This window comes from Cervus canadensis, chromosome 7 (genome assembly GCF_019320065.1).
Source record: "Cervus canadensis isolate Bull #8, Minnesota chromosome 7, ASM1932006v1, whole genome shotgun sequence".
NCBI classification, from domain to species: domain Eukaryota; kingdom Metazoa; phylum Chordata; class Mammalia; order Artiodactyla; family Cervidae; genus Cervus; species Cervus canadensis.
This window is the reverse complement of record NC_057392.1, coordinates 12,294,612-12,317,180: the sequence shown is the minus strand read 5'-3', so window position 1 is coordinate 12,317,180 and position 22,569 is coordinate 12,294,612. Positions and strand designations below refer to the sequence as shown.

The 22,569-nt window shown below is 47.5% G+C and overlaps 1 protein-coding gene across 2 annotated transcripts in view; it reads left to right on the top strand.

Annotated features, from left to right (window-relative positions):
- The first annotated feature begins 13,281 nt into the window (after window positions 1–13,281).
- EPHB1 (EPH receptor B1) overlaps window positions 13,282–22,569 on the top strand; it is a 452,225-nt gene continuing 442,937 nt past the window's right edge. Inside the window, exon 1 of one of the 2 annotated variants that reach the window (XM_043474344.1) lies at window positions 13,282–13,713. In XM_043474344.1, coding sequence (XP_043330279.1) covers window positions 13,656–13,713 — 58 coding nt within the window. In that variant the 5' untranslated portion in view covers window positions 13,282–13,655. The remainder of the gene's footprint in view (window positions 13,714–22,569) is intronic. The other variant, XM_043474345.1, reaches the window with a different exon arrangement.

The window sequence follows — 22,569 nt, the reverse complement described above, 5'->3', positions numbered from 1 at the left end:
TTCCTGTACTGTTCCTAACAAGATTTTAGAAACATCCTTGAATATGTGGAGTAGAACTCACTAGCAAAACCATCTGGATTTAATATTGTTACCTTTTCATTGCATAAATATTACTGATTCAAGCTATTTCATGGTAATGAGTCTATTCAAATATTGTACTTTTTGTGAATTAGATTGCATATGTTATATTTTTTCTATTTCATTCAAATGGTTCACAGTATTCTCTAAAACGTCAAAGTTTTTTTTTTTAACATACGTATGTCCCTCTTTTCATCCCTAACACTTTATCTCATTACAGATTCCTTGCAAACTAGCTCAATCTTGTCAGAAGCTTTTCCATCTTGTTCCTTTTTTTCAGACAGTGAGCTTTGAGATATGGTGTCTTGTTAATAATTTCTGTATTTTCCATTCCTGTATATTTGTGTTTCTCTTTCTGTTGTGTTTCTTTCCTTTGAGTTATTCTCAGTTTTATTGCTTTTTTTTTTAACCTTCTTGAGGGAGAAGTTTTACTTAGGAACTTCTATTCTTCTCAACTTTATAATATTCCAAGAAACAAAATTACCTTTAATTATCATTTTAGCTGCATGTCAAAATTCTGAGAGGTTGAGTTTTAATTATCATTCAATTTGAAATATTTTTCATTTTCCATTGAGATTTCTTAATTATGGGACTTCCCTGGTGGTCCAGTGGTAAAGAATTTGCCTTGTAAGCAGGGGACATGGGTTCAATCCCTGGCTAGGGAACTAAGATCCCACATGCCAAGGAGCAACTAAGCCCGCACCGCAACTAGATGGTCTGCATGCCTGTGTGCCACAATTAGAGCGCCCATGCACTGCATCAAAAGTTCTCATGTGACGCAATAGGAACACTGCATGCCTCAACTAAGACCTGAAGCAATCAAATAAATTAAAAGAGAAAGAGAGAGCAATTTCTTATTTAAAGGTCATTAAAGTGTGTTTCAAAGTTTCTTTTATTATTGATTTCTAATTGAATTACTTGGAGGCCAGATAATATGATTTGTGGGGCTTCCTAGGTGGTGCTAGTGGTAAAGAACCTGACTGCCAATGCAGGAGAAATCAGAGATGCAAGTTTGATCCCTGGGTTTGGAAGATCCCCTGGAGGAGGGCATGGCAACCCACTTCAGTATTCTTGCCTGGAGAATTCCATGGACAGAGGAGCCTGGTGGGCTACGATCCATAGGGTCACAAAGAGTCGGACACGAATGAAGCCATTTATCACGTATGTACAATGTGATTTGTATGGCCAGTTGTTTGGCCTTTGCTGAGATGTAGTTTGTGGCAATTGTTCTATATATACTTGAGAACAACAGGTAATCACTAGTGATTAGATAGGACTCTCTTTTAAGTTGAGTAGTTATGTTGTCACAGTCTTCTAATATCAATTTTCCTCTGCTTGATCTATAAATAACTAAATGAGCTTATTTTAAAATCTCAATTATTGTTGATTTGTCAACTTTTCCTTAAAATTTTGTGCTTTTCTTTTAATAATTTGAGGCCATGCCTTAGGTGCACAAAAGTCCAGAATCCATGTATTTTCCTAAAAAATTATTCATTTTATTATTGTGTAATGCTTCTTTTATTACTAATAATGTTTTCTGCTTATTTTTTGTGTTAATCTACCTATAATAGATTTCTAAAATCAATATTTTCCTGGCATTTCCTGGCATATTTTTTTCCTTATCCATTTATTTTGAACATTTTTGAATCCTTATTTTTAAGGTGTTTCTTTGAACAATATCTAACTGGATTTTCTTCTTAACCAATCTGGTGTTCATCTTTTAAATTAGTTTGTTTCATTTATATTTACTATGTTACAGATACATTTAACATGATTGCTAGTATCCTTGGATTTATTTCCACCAGTTTATTTTATACTTTATTTATGCTATGCTTTCTTTCTTATATTAATTTTTATCAGAATATAGTAAGCTATGCTTTTCTTTCTGTGTTTTTCTTTTTTCCTACTCCCCATTGTTTTAATTAAGTTTCATTATTCCTGCTTTCCAATACTGTTTATCTGGGAAGTGCTTACCCTTAACATTCTAAAGCATGGCTAACTAGACAAGATCTAAAATTATTCAATATCTCTGCCTGTCTCCAAAATGGCACCAGGGTTTTAAAAATATTTAGGTTTTCAGCTTTTGCACAACAAAGGAAACTATCAGCAAGGTGAAAAGACAGCCTTCAGAAAGGGAGAAAATAATAGCAAATGAAGAAACAGACAAAGGATTAATCTCAAAAATATACAAGCAACTCCTGCAGCTCAATTCCAGAAAAATAAATGACCCAATCAAAAAATGGGCCAAAGATCTAAACAGACATTTCTCCAAAGAAGACATACAGATGGCTAACAAACACATGAAAAGATGCTCAACATCACTCATTATCAGAGAAATGCAAATCAAAACCTCAATGAGGTACCATTACATGCCAGTCAGAATGGCTGCTATCCAAAGGTCTACAAGCAATAAATGCTAGAGAGGGTGTGGAGAAAAGGGAACCCTCTTACACTGTTGGTGGGAATGCAAACTAGTACAGCCACTATGGAGAACAGTGTGGAGATTCCTTAAAAAACTGGAAATAGAACTGCCATATGACCCAGCAATCCCACTCCTGGGCATACACACCGAGGAGACCAGATCTGAAAGAGACACGTGCACCCCAATGTTCATCGCAGCACTGTTTATAATAGCCAGGACATGGAAGCAACCTAGATGCCCATCAGCAGATGAATGGATAAGGAAGCTGTGGTACATATACACCATGGAATATTACTCAGCCGTTAAAAAGAGTAATTTGAATCAGTTCTAATGAGATGGATGAAACTGGAGCCCATTATACAGAGTGAAGTAAGCCAGAAAGATAAACACCAATACAGTATACTAACGCATATATATGGAATTTAGAAAGATGGTAACGATAACCCTATATGCAAGACAGAAAAAGAGACACAGATGTACAGAACAGACTTTTGGACTCTATGGGAGAAGGCAAGGGTGGGATAATCTGAGAGAACAGCATCGAAACATGACTATTATCAAGTGTGAAACAGATTGCCAGTTCAGGTCGGATGCATGAGACAAGTGCTTGGGGCTGGTGCACTGGGAAGACCCAGAGTGATGGGATGGGGAGGGAAGTGGGAGGGGGATTCAGGATGGGGAACACATGCAAATCCGTGGCTGATTCATGTCAATGTATGGCAAAAACCACTACAATATTGTAAAGTAATTAGCCTCCAACTAAAAAAAAAAAAAGAATACCAAGGAATTAGGGAATTTTGAAAGATATAAACATTACGATGATTACAAATCAGATAGTTTAATGATATCTGAGGGAATCTGGAACTCAAGATGCTTGAAGGTCATATAGACTCCAGGAGTTTCATCTGTCTCCTCTTAGGGACTGAACTGTGTCTTTCCTAAATCCCTATGCTGAAGTCCTACCCCCACCCCTGACTACCTCAGAATGTGACTGGATTTGGAGACAGGGTCTTAAAAAGGTAATTAGTTTAAAATGTGGTTATTAGAATGGACCTTAATCCAATCTAACTGGTGTCCTTATGAGAAGAGGAAATTTAAACACAGATACATACAGAGGGAAGACCATGTAAAAACCCAGGGAGAAGAGAGTCATCTACAAGCAAAGGATAGAAGCCTCAGAAGAAACCAACCTAGACAATACCTTGATTCCACAATTTATAGCCTCTATAACTGTGAGAAAATAAATTTCTGTTTTTTAAACAACAACAACAAAAAATTTAGGTTTTTAACTCCCGTCTTTGATGCTGTTTATATTCAGTATTTTACTGTTATCCTGCTTTTATAAACTTCAAACATTTGCCCACATTATTGTTTCTTTCATCTTATTTTGCTCTTCTGAGCTCATTTCTTTTATTTGTGAACTATTTCTTTTAGTAGATCTTGGAGATAGTATCTTGGTGATAAATGCCCTAAACCTTGCTTCAAAATGCCTTTATTTTGTGTTCAATTTTGAGCACAACTTTAGCAGATTTTAGGTTCGGCTTTCCTGGTGGCTCAGTGGTAAAGAACCTGCCTTTCAATGCAGGAGATGTGGGTTCCCTGGCTTGGGAAGATCCCCTGGAAGAGGGCATGGCACCCACTCCAGTATTCTTGCCTGGATAATCCCATTACTTCAATTATTTCCTCAAGTATTTTAAGAAGAAGAACTAAAGTGCCTCTTGATGAAGGTGAAAGAAACTCAACGTTCAAAAAATGAAGATCATGGCCTTCGGTTCCATCACTTCATGGCAAATAGATGGGGAAAAAATAGAAACAGTGTCAGATTTCATTTTCCTGGGCTCCAAGATCACTGCAGACAGTGACTGTAACCATGAAATTAAAAGATGCTTGCTCCTTGGAAGAAAAGCTATGACAAATTTAGACAGTGTTTTAAAAAGCAGAAACATCACTTTGTCAACAAAGGTTCATCTAGTCCAAGTTGTGGTTTTTCCAGTAGTCATGTATGAATGTGAAAGTTGGACCATAAAGAAAGCTGAGTACCAAAGAATTGATGCTTTTTGTCTGTAGTGCTGGAGAAGACTCTTGAGAGTCCCTTTGACAGCAAGAAGATCAAACCAAGTAGGAAGTCAACCCTGAATATTCATTGGAAGAGCTGATGCTGAAGTTGAAGCTCCAATACTTTGGTCACCCGATGCGAAGAGCTGACTCATTTGAAAAGACCCTGATGCTGGGAAAGACTGAGGACAGGAGGAGAAGTGGGCAACAGAGGATGAGATGGTTGGACGGCATTATTGACTCAATGGACATAAGTTAGAGCAAAATCCAGGAAATAATGGAGAACAGGGATGTCTGGTGTGCTGTAGTCCATGGGATTGCAAAGGGTCAGACATGACTAACTGAACAACACAACAAAATTCTTAAAAAATATATGGTAGCCTTCTCTTTGCATCATCCATATTTCTCAACCTCTTGTAATATCTTACATTTCTTTACTGTTCTGTATTACATTATAGCCAGTTTCCTCAGATTTAACTTGAAGTTCCTGTGAACATCTCCTCAAGCATATTTATTCTCTTAAGACTGTCCATTTAGGTTTTTATTCCAATGTCTTTAATTTTTTCCTATTCTATGTGCTTCTCTCTCAAATGTATAATTTTTGTAGTGTTTTATTTTAAATATTGACATTTAAGTCTTTCTCTGAAAGATCTATAATTGTTGTCGTTTAGTCGCTAAGCTATGTCCAACTCTGCGACCCCATGGACTGAAGCATGCCAGTCTCCTCTGTCCTTCACTATCTCCCAGAGCTTGCTTTGTCGGCAAAATGATGTCTCTGCTTTTAGGTTTGTCATAGCTTTCCTTCCAAGAGCAAGGTTCTTTTAATTTTATGCCTGCAGTCATTGTCTGCAGTGGCTTTTGAGTGCAAGAAAAGAAAATCTGTCACTGTTTCCATTTTTCCCCATCTATTTGCCATGAAGTGATGGGACCAGATGCCATGATCTTAGTTTTTTAAATGTTGAGTTTTAAGCAAGCCTTTCCACCTTCTTCTCTGACCCTCATCAAGAGGCTCTTCAGTTCCTCTTCACTTTGTGCTATTAAAGTGGTATCATCTGCATATCTGAGGCTGTTGATATTTCTCTTAGCAGTCCTGATTCCAGCTTGTGATTCATCCAGCCTGGCACTTCCCATGATGTACTCTGCATATAAATTAAATAAGCAGGGAGACAATAATAAAAATCCATTCCCAATTTTGAACCAGTCAGTTATTCTACGTCCAGTTCTAATTGTTGCTTATTGACCTGCATACAGGTTTCTCAGGAGACAGGTAAGGTGGTCTGGTACTCCCATCTCTTTGAGAATTTCCCACATTTTGTTGTGATCCACACAGTCAAAGGCTTTCATGCAGTCAATGAAGCAGGAGTAGATGTTTTTCTAGAACCCCTTTGCTTTTTCCAAGATCCAACACATTTTGGCAATTTGATCTCTGGTTCCTCTGCCTCTTCAAAACCCAACTTGTACATCTGGAAATTCTTGGTTCACGTACTGCTGAAGGCTATCTTGAAGGATTTTGAGCATAACCTCGCTAGCCCGTGAAATCAGTTTTGTTGGCTGAATTTTGCTCACAGTAGATTAATTCATGTGTTCTGTGATTCTGGATTGTCAGTTCACACTTGGCATGGCATTATTTGTGGGAATCTTATGGAGGGTTTGTGCTTTTTGTATTTCCTTCTACCAATCCATTTATTAAAAAGTATTGAATATTTCTAATTGAGTTTTTGGCTTGCAAGTTTTGAGATTAAGTAGTAAAATTTAAACTGAAGCCCATGTGAGTGAAGGCCTATGATAGGATTTCTATGGGGAGGTTATTTTCTCTTGTACCCTGAGCCCAGGTTGAGAAGCAAACTTTCTTGTCCTCCTCTCTGACAGAGGATAAACTTTTCTGTCAGTCCATGCTTTCAATGAAGGTGTTGCAGTTTGAGGCCTCAGCTTTATGCAATGGTTTCAGTTCTAACTTTGTGTCTTGCATTCATTCAAACTCTTGTTTTCTACCGACGCACATTAAAATTTAAGCCATCAGGTTTCCTGACTGGGGACTAATCCTTACCCAGTCTGCAGTGTAAGCACCCACATTAGCACTCTGGATTTCAGAACTTTGTTTCTAGGCTCTCGGGGATACTTCTTACGGACTCTGCAGCACATTGAAAAGAAAATATTTTACATATTACTGGGCTTTTCTAGATGTGTTTAGCAACAATTTTGTGGGTTAACCTATATTATTAATGTGAATGTAAGTTATTCTTTCATGATTTATTTTTTCTTTATGTATGCTATATAATGATATTTTTCTAGCCAAAGGGTTTTTAATCAATATTTAATTCATTCATATTTGTTATTGGAAGTTATTTCTGTTATTTCTTTTGCATTTTTATTGTTCAACAATAATTTACCTTCCATTTAATAATTTTTCAATTCCTTTAAAAATATACAAGTTATATTTTATTTTTATCTTCTCCAGTGTTTTTAAAGATCTATATATGTCTTTAATTATATTTGTAGAAAGACTTGATATTTAAACCTTTTAAAAACTAATTTCAACTATTTTAAGCCAATTTCAGAATTTGTAAGGTAAGCGTTAAAAAAAAAAAAAAACCAAAAAGCTTCTGAACCCCTCCTATGTGAACAAGGAATTTCATATAGCTTTTTTTCCCCACCTAACATTCCCCTTCCGCTTGACCTTAATACAATTTGAGCTATTAGATTTAGGTTTTTGTAACCTGAATTTTGACAACATTCTGTATTCAGACTACTTTTGACATTTTAATTAAATTTAAAAGTGGTTTGCAAACATTTAGACTTCTATTTTTAATTGATTTTACGTCTGCCACCAAATCTCATCTCTGTCATTTGGAATATATTTTCAAGTAACTTTTTTTCCAAACTGCTGCAAATTTTCTGAGACTTCAAAATGTAACTGAAAATGTCTGTTGCTCTCAGTCTGCTGGAAATATATTATCCGTGTCACAAATTTTTCGCTCCTCAAAGTCTACAACTCTGGCTCCGTTTTCTTTTGGAATTCAGTGTTATGAAGTTAATGATATTTATTCCAACTATAGGCAATTTAGCCTCTTTTTCTATGTGTCTGTTTGTGTGCGTCCTCGGGTAGATATAAGATTTCTTTAAAATATCCATATGGTTCAAAAACATCACTGACATGTGAGTATCAGGTCTTTATTCAGCTAAGAAAAGTTTTGTTTTTTTACAGCCTTGCAATTACTTTGATGACATTTGTACTGCTATTTCTTTTAGGAACTCTAAGCTCTTTCAGAAATGCTCCTGGGGACCCTTTATAGTTCCCATTCCCTTGCAAGTATGAACACAATTTTACATATGTTGGTCCTCCATCTTCTGTCTTCCATATGTTTTGTATTCTTTTTCAGGGTTTTTCCTTTTCTGTCCATTTTGCACGCATTCTTGGAAAGATTCCCCAATTTGTCTTCCACACTACCTATTCAATGCTTAGCAGCAACAAATTTATTCTTTCCTGACACACATGTGTAGAGTTTAATTCTGCCTTGCATTTTTATTTCCTCAAAACCCTGTTCTCTCTTTCTCCTCCCTTCTCTCATCTGGTTGCCCTTTTTTTCTTAGTCTGTTTTCTTGTCAGCTTCTTCATTAGCCATGGAATTTTTCTTCATGCATACCAAGAAGCTTCCTGAAATGTCTCTTGGCTGGGCAGAACATCATTTTCAAAGGGATGCTCTCCTTCTGGGTCTTGGAGGTACCATCCCTGCTCCTTGCCTTGCAGTATTTCCTACAGGTCCCTGGGCTCTCTTGACCCCTTTTCACTCCTGCCTGAGAAGGGAAGACCCATAGTCCTGTTTTATGCTAGGCAGGAGGAGTGGATTGGTCTTGGGCTCTCCTTCTCCTTGCTTGCTTGATGGCTGAATCCTCTTTTTAGACCTACATCTAGAGGATGAGCCAGTGTTCAATTGCCAGTTGCCAACAGGCTTCATCTGCCAAACTGAAGTGACATCTTTGTCTAAATACCATGTTGATTGTCTAGTGTTCTGACCTGATAAGTCACAGGAAAAACTACACTCAGTAGTCTCACTGCTGCCACGATTATTACCATGTCTGCTGCAGCCTCTTGACTTCTCATCCCCTCTGGAATACATTGCGTCTCCATCAGCTCATCTGTTTGCACGGTTGTCTTGCTTGTTTTCAGACTCTCTTGGGTATAAGAAGACCTTAGGAAAGGGAGGAAGATGAGTCAGGGAAGCTGTTTTTCATCTGCTTTGGAGCTGAATCAGTAACGGTAACGGATATTTACTCCATTCTCGGGTTAGTAGAGATCCTGGGTGTCTGAGTCAGGTATTGACAGGGTAGGAATTACCACGTATCTTCCTACCTATTTCTTTAAAGCAAGTTCTCTTTATAGAAGAGAATTTGGCATATGTCATACATGTGCCTGATAGGTTTTTCTCCACCCAGCTTCATCGGCCTTATAAGGATTGTCAGTTCCTTCTACATCCTGGCAATTAGGTTGTCTGTCAGTGTTCATTCACCTTGTTACTCTGAGTCTTCATATTTGTCTGTATTTGCTGAGGCGTTTTCCTGAGAAATGAGGAGCAGCTTTGTTGAAGCTACTAGCCAGAGGCCATTTTGTACAGAAAGTCCCACAATGCATTTCAGTGTCTGTCTTCCCAGGAAGACCCTGAGAACCTTAACGGGGGGCTCGGGCCACAGACATCACCGGGTCCCTAGCACCTTGCTGGTCACCAACATGGAATTCCTGCTCAATAAACACTAAAAGTTTTGTTCTTTGCTTATAATCCATTGTTAAAATGTCTTAAAGAAGCATGCATGATCCGCCTGCTTCTCCAAAAAGAATTGATGAAAATGTGTCTTGCAGCTTAAGAGTCTACTTAAAAGTAGCTTGGGTCATGGACTGTGTAACAAAACCTTTCATTTGTGCAGTTAAGTAATGCTTACAAAGAAAACGATGGGATAAAGGAGCAACTTAAGATCTCATGTACAAGACACCCATATGATCATTCTCAGACTGGTTACTATTTACCTATGCTCCCACAACTAAGTAGAATGAAGAAGCCAGGCTAAAACTACAACAAAAGAGATACAGGTTGGAGGTGAGCAAGAACTTTCTAGTAGAGTAGCTTCATAATGTATAGAAGGGAAGTTGGGCAGTTGCTTTCACTAGAAATGCTTTTCAATCTTTTAGACACAAAACTGTTTAGAGGTGGGGGTGTCCTAGTTAGCTGCCCCCAAACCTTCCAACCAGAAGGGCCTCTGAGTCTTAGCAAAAGGGTCAAGTCACCCTTGGGTGCCTGAGAATGCTCAGCTGCTGGCTTAGAGGCAAACATCTGTCACTTTGAAGGAGTGATTTAGTGATATCAAATATAGGGGTGATTAATCAAGAAAACAAGTGAGCATTTGACATCAGAAAAAAAAAACAACCAGCCTAGGAGAGGCTTTGGGGGAAATGGGTACCCAGGCTTGGAATACCAACCAATGGTGCTTTCACGGATATTTACAGAGCATAACGTGTTGCGAGAGAGATCAATCTGCTGAACGGCTAAATTAATATTTAACTTGCTCAGGAAAAGTCAATCCCCTGGGCTATTAGGGAAATTAGCAAAAGCCCTAAACTGAAGCTGTTTTTACCTGAGCCACCAGCGTGTTCTAAAAGCCATCAGTGTCATTCCCTCAGACATTGTGAACTGATGTGCCCATCCCCACCTCAATCCAATTGCCTCCTTCTCTTCTTGTCATAGAACCGTTCCTTTAAACAAAACCCTGATATAGATGCCCAGTAAAACAAAAGTCTGTCTGAACAGAGGTGAGGTCTGAAGCCCCATCCTCTGACTGCATCTGTACTTCCCTACCTGCGTGTCCCCTGAGAGATCCTCGGAGCACAGCTTGAAACTCCTAGACAGTGGCCCCCAAGCCTCTCTGAGCAGTAGAACCCATCAGGGTGTGGACTGTAAAAAACATCTGTGGCCCTATCCCTACCGACTTAAAATCCTCAGGGTGAGCCATAGGGGCCAGAAGATATTAGGTTGGTGATCCTTGTGATCCTGGCACAGGTTCAGAGTGCCTGGCACAGTTCTTGGCATTCCTGTACTTGTGATGTCCCAGGCTCCTCCCAGAAGGGAGGTTTCCTGTTGGATAATGCCTTCATCCAGGTCTGGAAGAGCCACTCTGTACCTACACAAGGAGATGTAGCACAAGATTGTGAGTGAGAGAGACAGTTAGGGGACACTAAGGCTTCCTGAGAAAGGTGGGCTTTGGGAGGAAGTTGAAGGCAGGAAATTTATTTCATTTCAGTTTGCACAAAAACATCTGGTGCAATGCCTGTATGCAGCAGGTGCTCAATAAACACCTGTTCTCACTACCCACCATCACCCTTTAGCTGGTACCTTGCTGACTCTCCAGTCCTTCCTGTTACCTGACATCTCTTTCCTCTTTATAGTCATCCTTTTCCACTACTCCATAAGCTCTCCTGTGTCTGCGTCCCTATAGCCTTGAGCAGGTCTGCCTGGCTAGTAGTCATTACCCAATACAATTCCCTGGAATAAGTGGGTGAGTGCATGCTAGCTAGGTGCAAGGGAAGGAAAGCCTGGGCTGTGTTTAGGGGATCAAGCTGTTTGAACAGCCCAGCCCACAGGGAGGCTGGTGGAGTCTGGGCTGAGACGGCAGGTTGCAGGGAGCTTGTGGAAGAGTCTGGATGCCAGCCCAAAGTGGTCAGTCTTTCTTTAGCAGACAATGAGGAGCCATTAGGTTTCTGTACTGAGAAGAGATAAGATCAGGCTTGGCTGGAGGAGGACTGGTTTGGCAGCAGCAGGATTGGGGAAGGGAGAGGGTGGAAGCTGGGTGGCCAAGGCATTGGGCTGGCACTAGGAAGCTTCATGGGCTTGGGACAAGGGAGCAAGCTGTGGCAGAGGGGACTCTGCCTGATATGTCTCTCCTAAGACTGATGTAACAAAGGACAGAAAAGAGTCTGAGACTCATCTGTCTGTTCATCCACAGAGGGAGGGCTGGAGGCAGAAGAGCAGGTGAAGCTGCTGAGGAACTCAGCAAGCAGAGGTTTCAAGGATGGAGCCTGGTCAGGGGACAACTGAAAAGGGAACAGTAAGAAGTGCTAAGACAGGGAGGAGGAAAGTGGGCACCATGGAAACCGAGGCAAGAGCTCCAGGAGAACTGGTCCCTAATGTCAGGAGTGCTGAGGCCCTAGGAGGACTATGGGTAATGGGAGCGCATTCTTCCTGGGATGATGGCTTCAGAGATGTTGGGATGTACTTGGTGCAGCGTGATGGGGCAGAGGGCAGCTGGCACGGTGTTGAGGAGGAGGAGGGAGTGAAGGCCGATGCCGAGGCAGCTGGGATGGAGGGCAGTGGAGAGGGAGGTAGCCTGAGTCAGGGAGGGGAAGCAAAACAATGTCAGAATGGAGACAGGAGTCTGGCTAGGACTGAGTGGGGGCAGTCCCAAGCAGAGGAGAGACTAAACATTTCAGGGTGGGAACTTGATTTGGCAACGCGGTAAGAGGAGAACAGAGAGCATGGAAGAGGCCATCACATTTGCCCACTGTCAAGTCATTGACAAATCTGGGAAAGGCTTGGTGGGAAAGAGGTGGCTGCTGGGGGTAGGGGTGACCTAACAGGTCGTCCCTGATCCTGAAGAAGGAGAGCATCATCAGGTTTGGGGAGGGGGTGGAACAGTGAGGACACTTCTCCAGCATAGCGTCACAGCCTCAAGGCAGGTCCTTGATCTTAAACCATCCGGTTTAAAGAAAGCAGAGCTGGGGAAGCTGGGCTAGGGAGAATCACTCCTGTCTCCAATGCCCTGCCCCCCTTTGCAGTCCTTCTAACTCTTCCCCCACAGTACGGGTGCCTTTCCCTGCCCACTACCTTGCAGAGCTCTCCACTGTCCCTATTGCATTATGCCCCTCTAGGGGGTTATGTGACCACCGCTCATTCCCACCTGACCTGTTTTCTGGGATTGGGGTCCTCAGCGGATGTTCACAGAACACATGTGGAAGGACGCGCTAAAGGAAGTCAGGGACTTCTTGCGGGGGAGGAGAGGGGCAGGGAGCTGGATAGGAAGCGTATCCGTTGCTCTGCACACTGGGCTGATGCCCGCAGATTCTCTGAACCTCGTTCATTCAGTCAGCAGACGCACGCCATGACCTTCGACGGGCCAGGCCCTGTTCTAGGCCCTGGCCATTCCGCAGTGAACAAAGCCCACACACGAATCCCAAGAATGAAGACCCCACTCCAGTAAGGAGAGACCCACAATAAACAGGATAAGTATGAAACCACATGTTAGGTGAAGTGCTATGACAGGAGCAATAAGCTGTGCCATCGGGGTTGCACAAAATAGGGTAGTCAGCGCAGTCTTGCTGAGAAGATGAAAGAAGAAAAATTTGATTATTTAAAACTCACCTAAACCTGGTGGGCTCTAAGGGGAAGAGCCTGAGTCCGTTTCTTCTCTTGGCCCCCTCAGATCAGGGCGTGGAGAGCCAGGGCCGGCTGCTGCGGTTCTCCGAGAGCACCACCAGGGGGAGCCCCGACCCCTCCTAGCGCCTTCCGAGCCCTCCCGCACAGCCTTGCAAGCAAAAGTTTTTCTTAAACTAACAATGCCAGTGTAAGGAGGTGCTCGCGCCTGATTGGATGGGGGAATTTTGCAGGTTTGATTCCTTGATTGGACAGGAGGTGTTAGGGGTGGGGAGAGAGCTGATGGTGGGGGATCCCGCTCCCTCCCCCGTCAGTCTGGCCGGCCCCGTCCTCTTGTAGGCTCGGATGTAGCTCGCAATGTGACACCAGGACGCACACGCACTCGCGCGCTCTACCCGGCTCGCACTCCCTCGCCCTCTCTCTCTTACACACAGGCACGCACACACCCACCTCTCCCATAAACACACACACACACATGCACACCCACAACCACGCGCGCCCGCACCGCCCCACGCGCGCACACTCCCGCCCACGCCCACGCCGCGCTCCGGGAAGTCCGGTCCCGGCCCGAGCGCGAAAGGATACGGAGAAGCCACCGGCGGGGAGCGCAGCGGCGCCCCGGGACGCGGCGCCCTCCCCGCGCGGCCGCCTCGGCTCGGGCTCGGCCTGGGGGCCGCCGGCCGGCGATGGCCCTGGATTTCCTGCTGCTGCTCCTCCTGGCATCCGCAGTGGCCGCAATGGAAGGTAACGTAGCCTCCGCGGAGCAAGTTGGCGGCTGTATTCCCGGGGCTTCTCTGGCTGCTGCGCGTCGCCCTCATCCCGAGACCCGAGGGCCAGGTTGTGGGAGAGCGTCGGCCACGACTGAGCGCGGGGCAGGGGCGGCACCCACCCGCGCGCCCCCGGCTGGCTCTCGGCGCCCGCAGCTGGTTCGCGGAGCCCCGTGGCTCCCGCGCTCCGGCGCTCCCTAGCAGCCCTGGTCTCCCGTAGCCTCGGAGAGCACAGAGCCCGCTGCATTGCGGTGCAGGCTCCTTAGCTCCGGCGCAACTGGGCGTTGGGGAAGAAGGGGCGCCTCTGGCCGTCCGGCCGCTGGAGTGCGGGCGTCTGTCCGCTCCCTTCCTATCCCTGGCACCGACGCCCTTAGGCGGCCGCGGGCCACCTCTCCTTTTCCCCTGCTCCGGGTCCGCAGGCTCCGGGACTCGGCTCGGCAGGCTGGCGCTGCGCGCGGGGACCGGAGAAGCTCTGCCCCGGTACCCTGCAAGTGGCTGCCGAATGAGAGGGGCTGAGTTAGATGGCCCGACTCTCGGGGGACAGCTTAGTGGTCCGGGATCCGGCGGGGTGCATTCTTCCCGAGTCAGTCGGGGACAAGTGGACACCTTTGTCGCCTCTTGCACCTGGAAACGAGGGTGGGGTGGGGTGGGGTGGGAGATTGGTCCTGCCGAAACTCGCCCGGTCTACCCTTTGGCTGGGGAAGGTAGCCTATGCGCAGCATTGCTCTCAACCGCTACTTCAGCCTTGACTGTGCCTCCGCCGCCGCCGCCGCGGCGGGGAAAGCGCGCTCGGCGGGCACCGCGCCTGGCGCAGCAGGGAGCTCCGTGCTCGGCGGCGCCCGCGAATCCCTGTGGGAAATCCCTGCCCCACTCCCGCCTCCCGCCACCCGCCCTCTTCTCCCACCCCATCCCTCGCAGCTGAGTGGCGGTCGCACCCCGCTTCGGAAACACAGCCCGGCCGGGAGCGGAGTTTAGTGCCGGGATGAAAGCAACTCTGGGGGAAATGCGCACCTTAGCCCCGCTCGCAGTCCCCGTGTCCGGCGCGGGTGAAACTCCTTCGAAGGACTTCGCGCGCTGCCCCCAGCGCCGGCGCTGCCTTCCGAGCTGGGAGCTCGCTCCGCTGGGCTGCCCGGGTCCTTGTCCTACTGCTACTGGTTGCCCAGAGGAACCCTCCATCCGCCCCCCAGCCTCGTGGTTCAGCGCCCCGAAAGCGCTGCCCTTCTCCAAGCCAAACTGGGGCCTTTTGGCCCCGGGCGGGGCTAGGATTCCCCGGCCTGGTGGTGAAGACCACCATATCCCGCGTTCGTTCTGGTGGCGGCGCGGGGGTGCGGCGATTAACGCCTCGAAAGCTCGCTCTTGCTTTTCTGAAGGTGGTGGTTTTGTCTGCCCTGCGCTTGCCGCTGCCCTTTCCGGCTGCTGGGTCTTTGTGCTTGTGGGTTGCTTTCGGGGTCGTGCAGGGACTGGAGCGTTGTGGGGCGCGATAGACGCCCCGCGCAAGGGCTGCTCTGGTTTGGCTTCTTGAGGGACAAGCGCGGGAGCGGTTGAATTAGGGCCGGGTGGGCGAGGCACACTTCGAAAGTGGTCAGGACGACCTGGGAGAGCGGGCATTTGCAATGGTCGAGGGCACACTGGACTTTCTAGCGCTGGGGCGGCGCATCCTGCCCGCCTCTCTTGCCGTCCGCTGAATGGTCAGCGGCTCGGTCTCGGAGAGCTGATAGGTGCCCACTTTAGGAACCTGGTCTCAGGGTTGGGTTTCCACGTTGAAGGAGGGCACTTGCAATTTTGCATTCGAGCGAAATTGGGGAGCAAATGAATGGGAAGTCCCCAGGCGTCTCGCGGCGCGCTGGTGCCGCCCTAGACCCTCTCTTGACCTGTCTGCTGCACTGGAGCTGCCCCAAGGAGGGTGCTGTGGTGCCGGTACCCAGCCCCCTGTACCCGTCCGGTCACCCGTGGGTTCTGGAGCGACCCAGAGTCGGGCCTGTGGCCTTTCTGTGTGCGCAGCCCAGAAACTTTACCTTTAGCCTAGCCAGAAGAGCTTGGCTTTCTGGACTGAACGTCTCTCCAGTAAGGGTTAAAAGAAACGCCACATTCAGCAGAATATTAAAGCAGCCCCGGCCTCTTGCTCAGCGCACAGAGATAGTACACACCATTCACTCCTGCCTCTCCCGGGTGAGCACAGGCAAGCTCATTTTCTCCTCTGCACACGCGGAGGTGCCTTCCCGCCTGCCTGGCTGGGCTGGGGCCAGCGTCATTCGTTTGTGATGAGTGAGGAATAATTATCAGAAAAGTGGATCAATGAGCTGCCTAGGCAGATCGCAGATCCCTCTCAAACTGCCGTGGCCGGGGGCGCCCCTCCTGGCGGGTTTGGCCACTTCTGTGTCTGCCTGTCGTCTTTCCTGGGTCTCTGGTGGAATTTCAGTGGGGCATTGTCGCCCAGGGCAAGCGGCTCCAAGACCAGGCAGGTCCTCAGCACAGGCCAGGGCCGGACCAAAGCGTTAGCAGAAACCATGGGCCAGGTGGGGACACTTAGCCAGAAGCAGGCAGTGTCCTCTGAGAGCCTCTGCCTTGATGGAAGGAAGAGGGAGCTGGCTACCCTGCAGAGAGGGGTAGGCCCACGCTGAGGGACACCGCCCCTGCTTTCCGCCCTCTCCTCCCACTTCCATCTAGCCCCTGGCTCTGCTCGTGAGAGAGATGGCCTGCGGGGCAAAGGCTTTCAGAGAGGAGCAGGCAGGCTTGGGGGTGGGGGCAGGGATGCTGACATACCCTGGACCGAGAACCAGGCCTCTTTTCTCTGTCTCCAGAAAAAACAGCTGCCTCTTGAAGCTCATGTCTTTTCACATTGGATCTGAGCGCTTGTCGATGGGCTGCTGGTGTCTGCAGGCTGCATTCTCTGAGCTGCCCTTTGGCCCATGCCCCTCATGGTGGAGTCTGGAGACCTGGGCTTCTGTGGTGTTGGGCTGGAAGCAGACACTTCTCCCTCGGAGTAGAGTATTCCTGAGCTAAGCGTGGTGGCCCTGCTGGGAGGCAGTGCTCTGGAATGACTGACAGCCTGTAGCATCCTCCTAGCCTCAGCACCAGTGTCCATGAATGACCATAACAAATGCAGGTGGCCTCTGCTTGCCACACTGCCTGGCCAGAGCACTCCCAGGAGAACTGCTCTTTCATGTGGCCCAGAGGGAAATCCTGGACTTGCCACCCTTGAGTGTGCGCATGTTTGATTTGGTGGTAGATTTCTCAGGACTTAGCAAATAGTGGATTCTCCGAAGGAATCGCTAATGGATGAACACACATACCACACCTGGAAATGCAAGGGCCCTAAGTTCACCATCCACAGTTAAGTCTATCACAGGTTGGTGGCAAAAACCCTCAACCTCAGTCTGGATGCCGACAACAGGCCACCAGGTCAGGTAGCAATTGATTGTTTCTGCGTTTTCGATTAGTGTTTCTTTGTTATGTGTGCCTCCGGTTTGGGTATCCTGAGCCTGCAAGCGGTAGCAGGCACCAAAGTTTTAAAAAAAATATATCTGGAGAGAAAAGTAAATTTGAGAGAATTCTATCCGTTAGCTGACTTTATTTTCTGTGCATTGTAAAATGGTTGCCATTACTCAGTGATTGTGGAGGGCCACCCGAAGCCATTGAGTGGAATGCTGGTGAGATAGGGTAACGCAGCCCTCGGCTATTTCTCGAGAAGACTCTTGGCAGTGTAGACAGCTGCAGGGGTCGGGCCCAGCCCTGGCCAGTTCCGAACCTTCTGGCTTGGCAGAGCAAAGCTGCCAGTGGCTGGTGATGCTCACCCTTTCCAGCCTAGGAAGTCAGACAGGTAACACACACATTATGAGGTTATCCCTGAACTAGTTTAAAAATAAAGATGCTGTTAAAGTCAAAGATACATTCACATTATTAAACTAAAACAGTCATCTTAGTTAATCCTCAAGAGTTCTTAGAAACCCTATGGTTTTGAATGTAGGGTTTCCAGCGTGGGCAAAGGGCGGAGGCAGTTTTGGAAGCCACAGAGGGGAATGTCATTTCAGGCAGGGTTTTTGGCTTTAGGCAGCTTCATGCCACCTGGGTAATTTGCTGTAGACTCTTGGGCTCTTTCTGCCAAAGTTCAGCAGGTCTGGATGGATTCTGAAAGACTGTATTCTGGCCTCCCAAAAGATCCTGCTGAAGATCCTTCTTCCTGGAAACTCTGCCCAGGGGAATCACCCTAACATAGCTGCAGTCACAAATCCTGGGCAGGTCTTGCTCCACTTCGCCCTTGCTGAACAGCCTGGGCATCTTCATTTTTATGGATTATAAAGGCCCCCAGTGATGCAGATGCAGACAGCCTGGCACTGGTATATTTGAAAACTGCTGATAATAGCTCACACTTAATGCTTGGTGTTATTCTAGGTACTTTATATAAATTAATTTGCTTATTTTTTAGACAACCCTGGTGGATTGGTATTATTATCAACCTTCCTCTCCCATTTTTCAGATGAGAAGGTTGAGGTACAGGGTGGTTCAATAATTTCATAAGGTCACAAAACTTGTAAGAGGCTTGTGTTTGTACCCAGGCAGTCAGTGTTCTTAACCACTCCACCTCACTTCACCACTTTTGTGAACTTTGCAAGAAGAAAGGTTCAGATCTGCCTGAATTCATGGATGGGAAAAATTCTAATGCTGATTCAGCCACTGGTCATTGGGTACTCTGTTGATTATTAGGGACTCCATGTTTCCATGGTCACAGGAGAAGAGATGAGTGAAATGTTCAGACAGTCTTGACACTTCAGCTGAAGCAGGTTTCCTGCCCCACTTTTCCCACGATCCACCTACCCCACCCTGCACACGTGTAGATGCAGAGCTGGGGACCTGCACCGTGGCATGGCTTCTGGTATGGAATTTAGTAGCAGGACTGGGAGCGTCTCTGTTCCTCCTCTTGCCCTGGCCAGCTTTCCCAAGGAAGAAACGATTGCAGACAAGGGCCCCAAAGGAGATGGTCCTGGGCTCCCTAGGCATCTTGGGGGCAGTGGAGGGAGCACACTGGACCCTTAGCTGTCTCATCCCCTCCCCCAGTCTTCTAGAACACATCCCTACACCTGGATTCTAGGAGTCTGCATTCCTTGGAAGAGCTCACTTTATGTCTCCCTCTTCTGCATTAGCCACTAAAGCAACCTGAATATTTCTGTTAGATTTCCATGTCTCCAAAGGTGGTGCAGAAACAGAGCATTGGATGCCTGCCCTTCTGAGGAAATGACTATAATAATAAAGTAACACCCTGGGAGAGATTCCATATTTCAAAGTACAATTTTGCTGAGAAATTTCTCAGTCCCTTCTGTAGGTTCCATTTAAATTGCAGCGATAAATCAGGGCCCCCAGGTGTGTGTTTGTGCTCAGAGGGGGGCGTTGAGTGACCAGGTCAAGGCCACCTGCTCCATCAAACGCCTGACATCTGAGTTACCTCACTAACTTTTGTTGATGACTCTTCTGGGGGTCAGAGAGATGGGAACATGCTGTGCTGGGGGCCTGGAGGATGGTGGACTTGGTTCTTCTTTGCTAATGGAAACCTGCCTTCCATCTGACCTAAGACACAAGAAGCAACTGGATGTCTAGTTCACTCTTTCCCTACCTGTGTCCCAGTTTTTTCATTGTTGAAAGACTAGAGGAAGGGCCATCATGATGGAGAGGATAGCAAGGGCTTAGGGTGGGGGCAAACCCCAGGGGAGAAGCAGTGATAGAATTAGGAGGTTTGGGATAGCAGTAGTAGGTAATGTGAAGTCTGGGGCATGGTGACCCCCTGACTAGTTGTGGGTGGGGTGTGGATCCTCATAGACTGGTGGGGGTTCTGCAACAGCAGCTCAGAGATGAGTGAGGTGAGCCTGGCTGACATCAGGAAGGGCCTTAGCCTGGTGCCTCCACGAGGAGACTTTGCTCCTGGGACTTCCTGTTGGCCTGGTCCAGCGCGGGGACCGCAGTCTCCACTGGTCCCACGGAGCATCATCTGCCAGGTGCCTCTCAGTGAAATTTGGCTTTACATTTGCCACTAGCTTTGTGAAAGAGAAGGCGTCATTTCCACAGCCTGGGAAGAGTGTCTTACTCACTCATTCTCTGGGTCCCCAGGCAGCTTGGAGTGTTACTGAGCCTCAGAGCTGAAAACTTGGGGCCCTTTGCTATATCGTAACGACCCCCATAATGGAGTCTTGAGGATGCTCAGCTACTAGAGACATTGAAGAGGTGGTGAAAAAGGCCCTCTCATTCCCTCCCCAGCAGAGGTGTTCCTCCAGGGCAGGGAAACTCCATCACCCACAGACAACACGATTAGCAGCTGCTGAAGGTTCCCAGAGTTCTCGGTAGCAGAGCTGGGCCAACGTGGAAACATATAGGAAATTTCCCGAGATTTACCAGGGCTCATTTCTGCCCGCAGGTTGCACCTGAGACCCTAGTCTCTCCTCTCGCTCCACCTGCTTCCTAGCAGCAAAGTGACAAAATGACTGATTTGAATTTAACCTCCTTGCCCTGCTTCTCTATCCCCCCCACCCCATAGAGGTGATAATGAGCAGAGAAATGGGCAGAGGCAGGTGGCCAGGAGGGGAGGGGCAAGTGAGGGAGCAGGGGGCCCCAGGCCTAGCCTAGCACTAGTGTCTGAGGTCCCTGGGACTGATCCAGGGGCCGCTGCAGCACGTGGGAGCCCACAGGGCTTGTTCCCAGGGCCCTGGCATATTGGGAGTGGGGCTGGAGGCAGATTTTAGGGATATGAAGAGACTTTCTAGAAATCCTACAGCCTGAAAGCACTAGAGCCAGGACTGGAATAAGCTTTTGTTTTTCCATTTATCATGTGCTGGTTGATCCCATACTCTTAATATCCAAGCATCTGTTGACCCATTTTACAGGTGAGGAAGCTGAGGCTTCCTCAAGTTACAGACACAAGAACTAAGATTCAAACTGAAGTTTTAGCAAATTGAAGTTGGACAGCTCTTCAGGCCACTGCCTCCTAGTTCAGTGCCTTTTCCGTTGAACGTTGCTTACTCATGAATGGAAGCAGGGAGCACTTATTAAGCACCAGCTGTTTACTCACGGTCTTGCCAGGTGCTGTCCAAAGTACCAGAGAGTATCCTGGTCCCTGTGGCCAGGCTTCCCTCTTGCTCTCTGGACCTGCTGACCTGTGCTCCAGCTAGAGGAAAACCGTTTCCCTTCTCCGTTTGCATTTTCCTGTTTGTACATGGCCTTTTCCATGTTCTCCCACCAGTCAGACCCCTGCTGTGGTCATTAGTGGCTTTCTCTTTGCCGCGTATCCATCTGGCTCACGTCTTTGATGTGCTGCTTAGATGGTGGCTGCTTGGCATCTGTGCCGGGCTGTGGGGGTGGGGGTGTGTGGGGGGGCTGGGTTGCCGTGGGCCTCCTGGAGCTCCCACCACAGGCCTGCCTTCTAGACGGAGGGCCAGCTGCCCTGGTTCTCCTTTGGGAGCTGCCCCGGTTTCTGCCCTGTGCACCCCACCCTGCTTGGGGCCATGTTACTGCCGGAGCTCTGGCCGCTCCTGCCCATCTGGACAGGTGCAGACTCACATCAGGGGAGGACTCAGGGGTTTAGCATCAGGTTTGAGCGTAGATGGATGTGTAGGAGGAGGGGGGAGAGAAACCCCTGAGCGTCCTAGTCTCATTGGACAGTGCTCAGTCCCCCTGGGACCGCGCCTGTGGACAGGGCTGAGCAGAAGGACTGGGAATAATAGCAGGCAGCTTCATCGACAGGGGTGACAGAGAGAATGCCTTATCTGCGAGAGGCAGCTGGGCCCTGCGGTTAATTGTTCTGTTGTTTTCCTCTCGCTATTTTTCCAGCACATCAAGGTGGGACCTTTGCCCTTGGCTTTATCATTGATGCTGAGGCCTGAGCCTGGTGGTGAGCTTGGAAGAGTGAGAACGAAGGGAGGAACCTCTCCAGGAGGGGCTGGAGGGGAGCCCATCCAGGGATGCTCTCAGCCCTTCGGCAGTGCATCCAAGTGGTCTGGATGAACTGGGGGTGAGGGGGCAGGCTGTGAGCCTCAGGGCAAGGAAGAGGGTGTTAGTATCAGAACATTCACGTGAGTTGTGGGCAGGCACCCAGTGGCCCACGTTGGGCGCTGTCAGACCATACTTTGGGTGTCAGACCACATACCATGCTGTTCGGGTTTATCCTGGCTGGGACATGCGTGAGTCTCTTCCAGCACCTTCATGATGTGAGACCTTTTACAATCTGGGTCCTCCTTTCCCCACCTTTTCCCATTAGCATCATGTCCTGCTGCTCCATCTTCCCTGCTGCATGCCAGCACAGGTGCACACCCACTGCACAGGCACACACACGCTGGGCACCCCCCATTTCTTTCCCCCCAATATGTGCAGAGGCCTGATTGAGCCTTCTGCTGCTATGTACCTCTGAGTCTGTACCTGCTTGGTGTGTCTGTGTTGTGTTTGCCACTGATCTTTTCTTGGATAACTTTAATTTATTGTTTTGAATTTGCCACAATTCGCCTCCTCTGGGAAGCCTTCATCCCAGCCCTGGGCTGGATGAGGTAGCCGGCCGGTTCCCACCACACCCATCTCTGCTTCCCTCAGTGGGAGCCCGGTCCACACTGGTCCGTAACTATGTGTTGATTTGTCTGGGTACCCCATAGCTCTGTGAGCCCCTGCAGGGTGGGGCTCTGGCTTAACTGTCATGGTACGCCCACCATATGGCGCATAGGTAGCAGCAGTAAATATGTGTCATATTAATGAATACAAAGAAATGAAAATCAGCAGAACACACACAAAAAACCCTGAAATCATGTCCTTTGTGGGAGTTTAAAATGTCTGCAAATTTTTCTACTCTTTTCATCAAAATGTG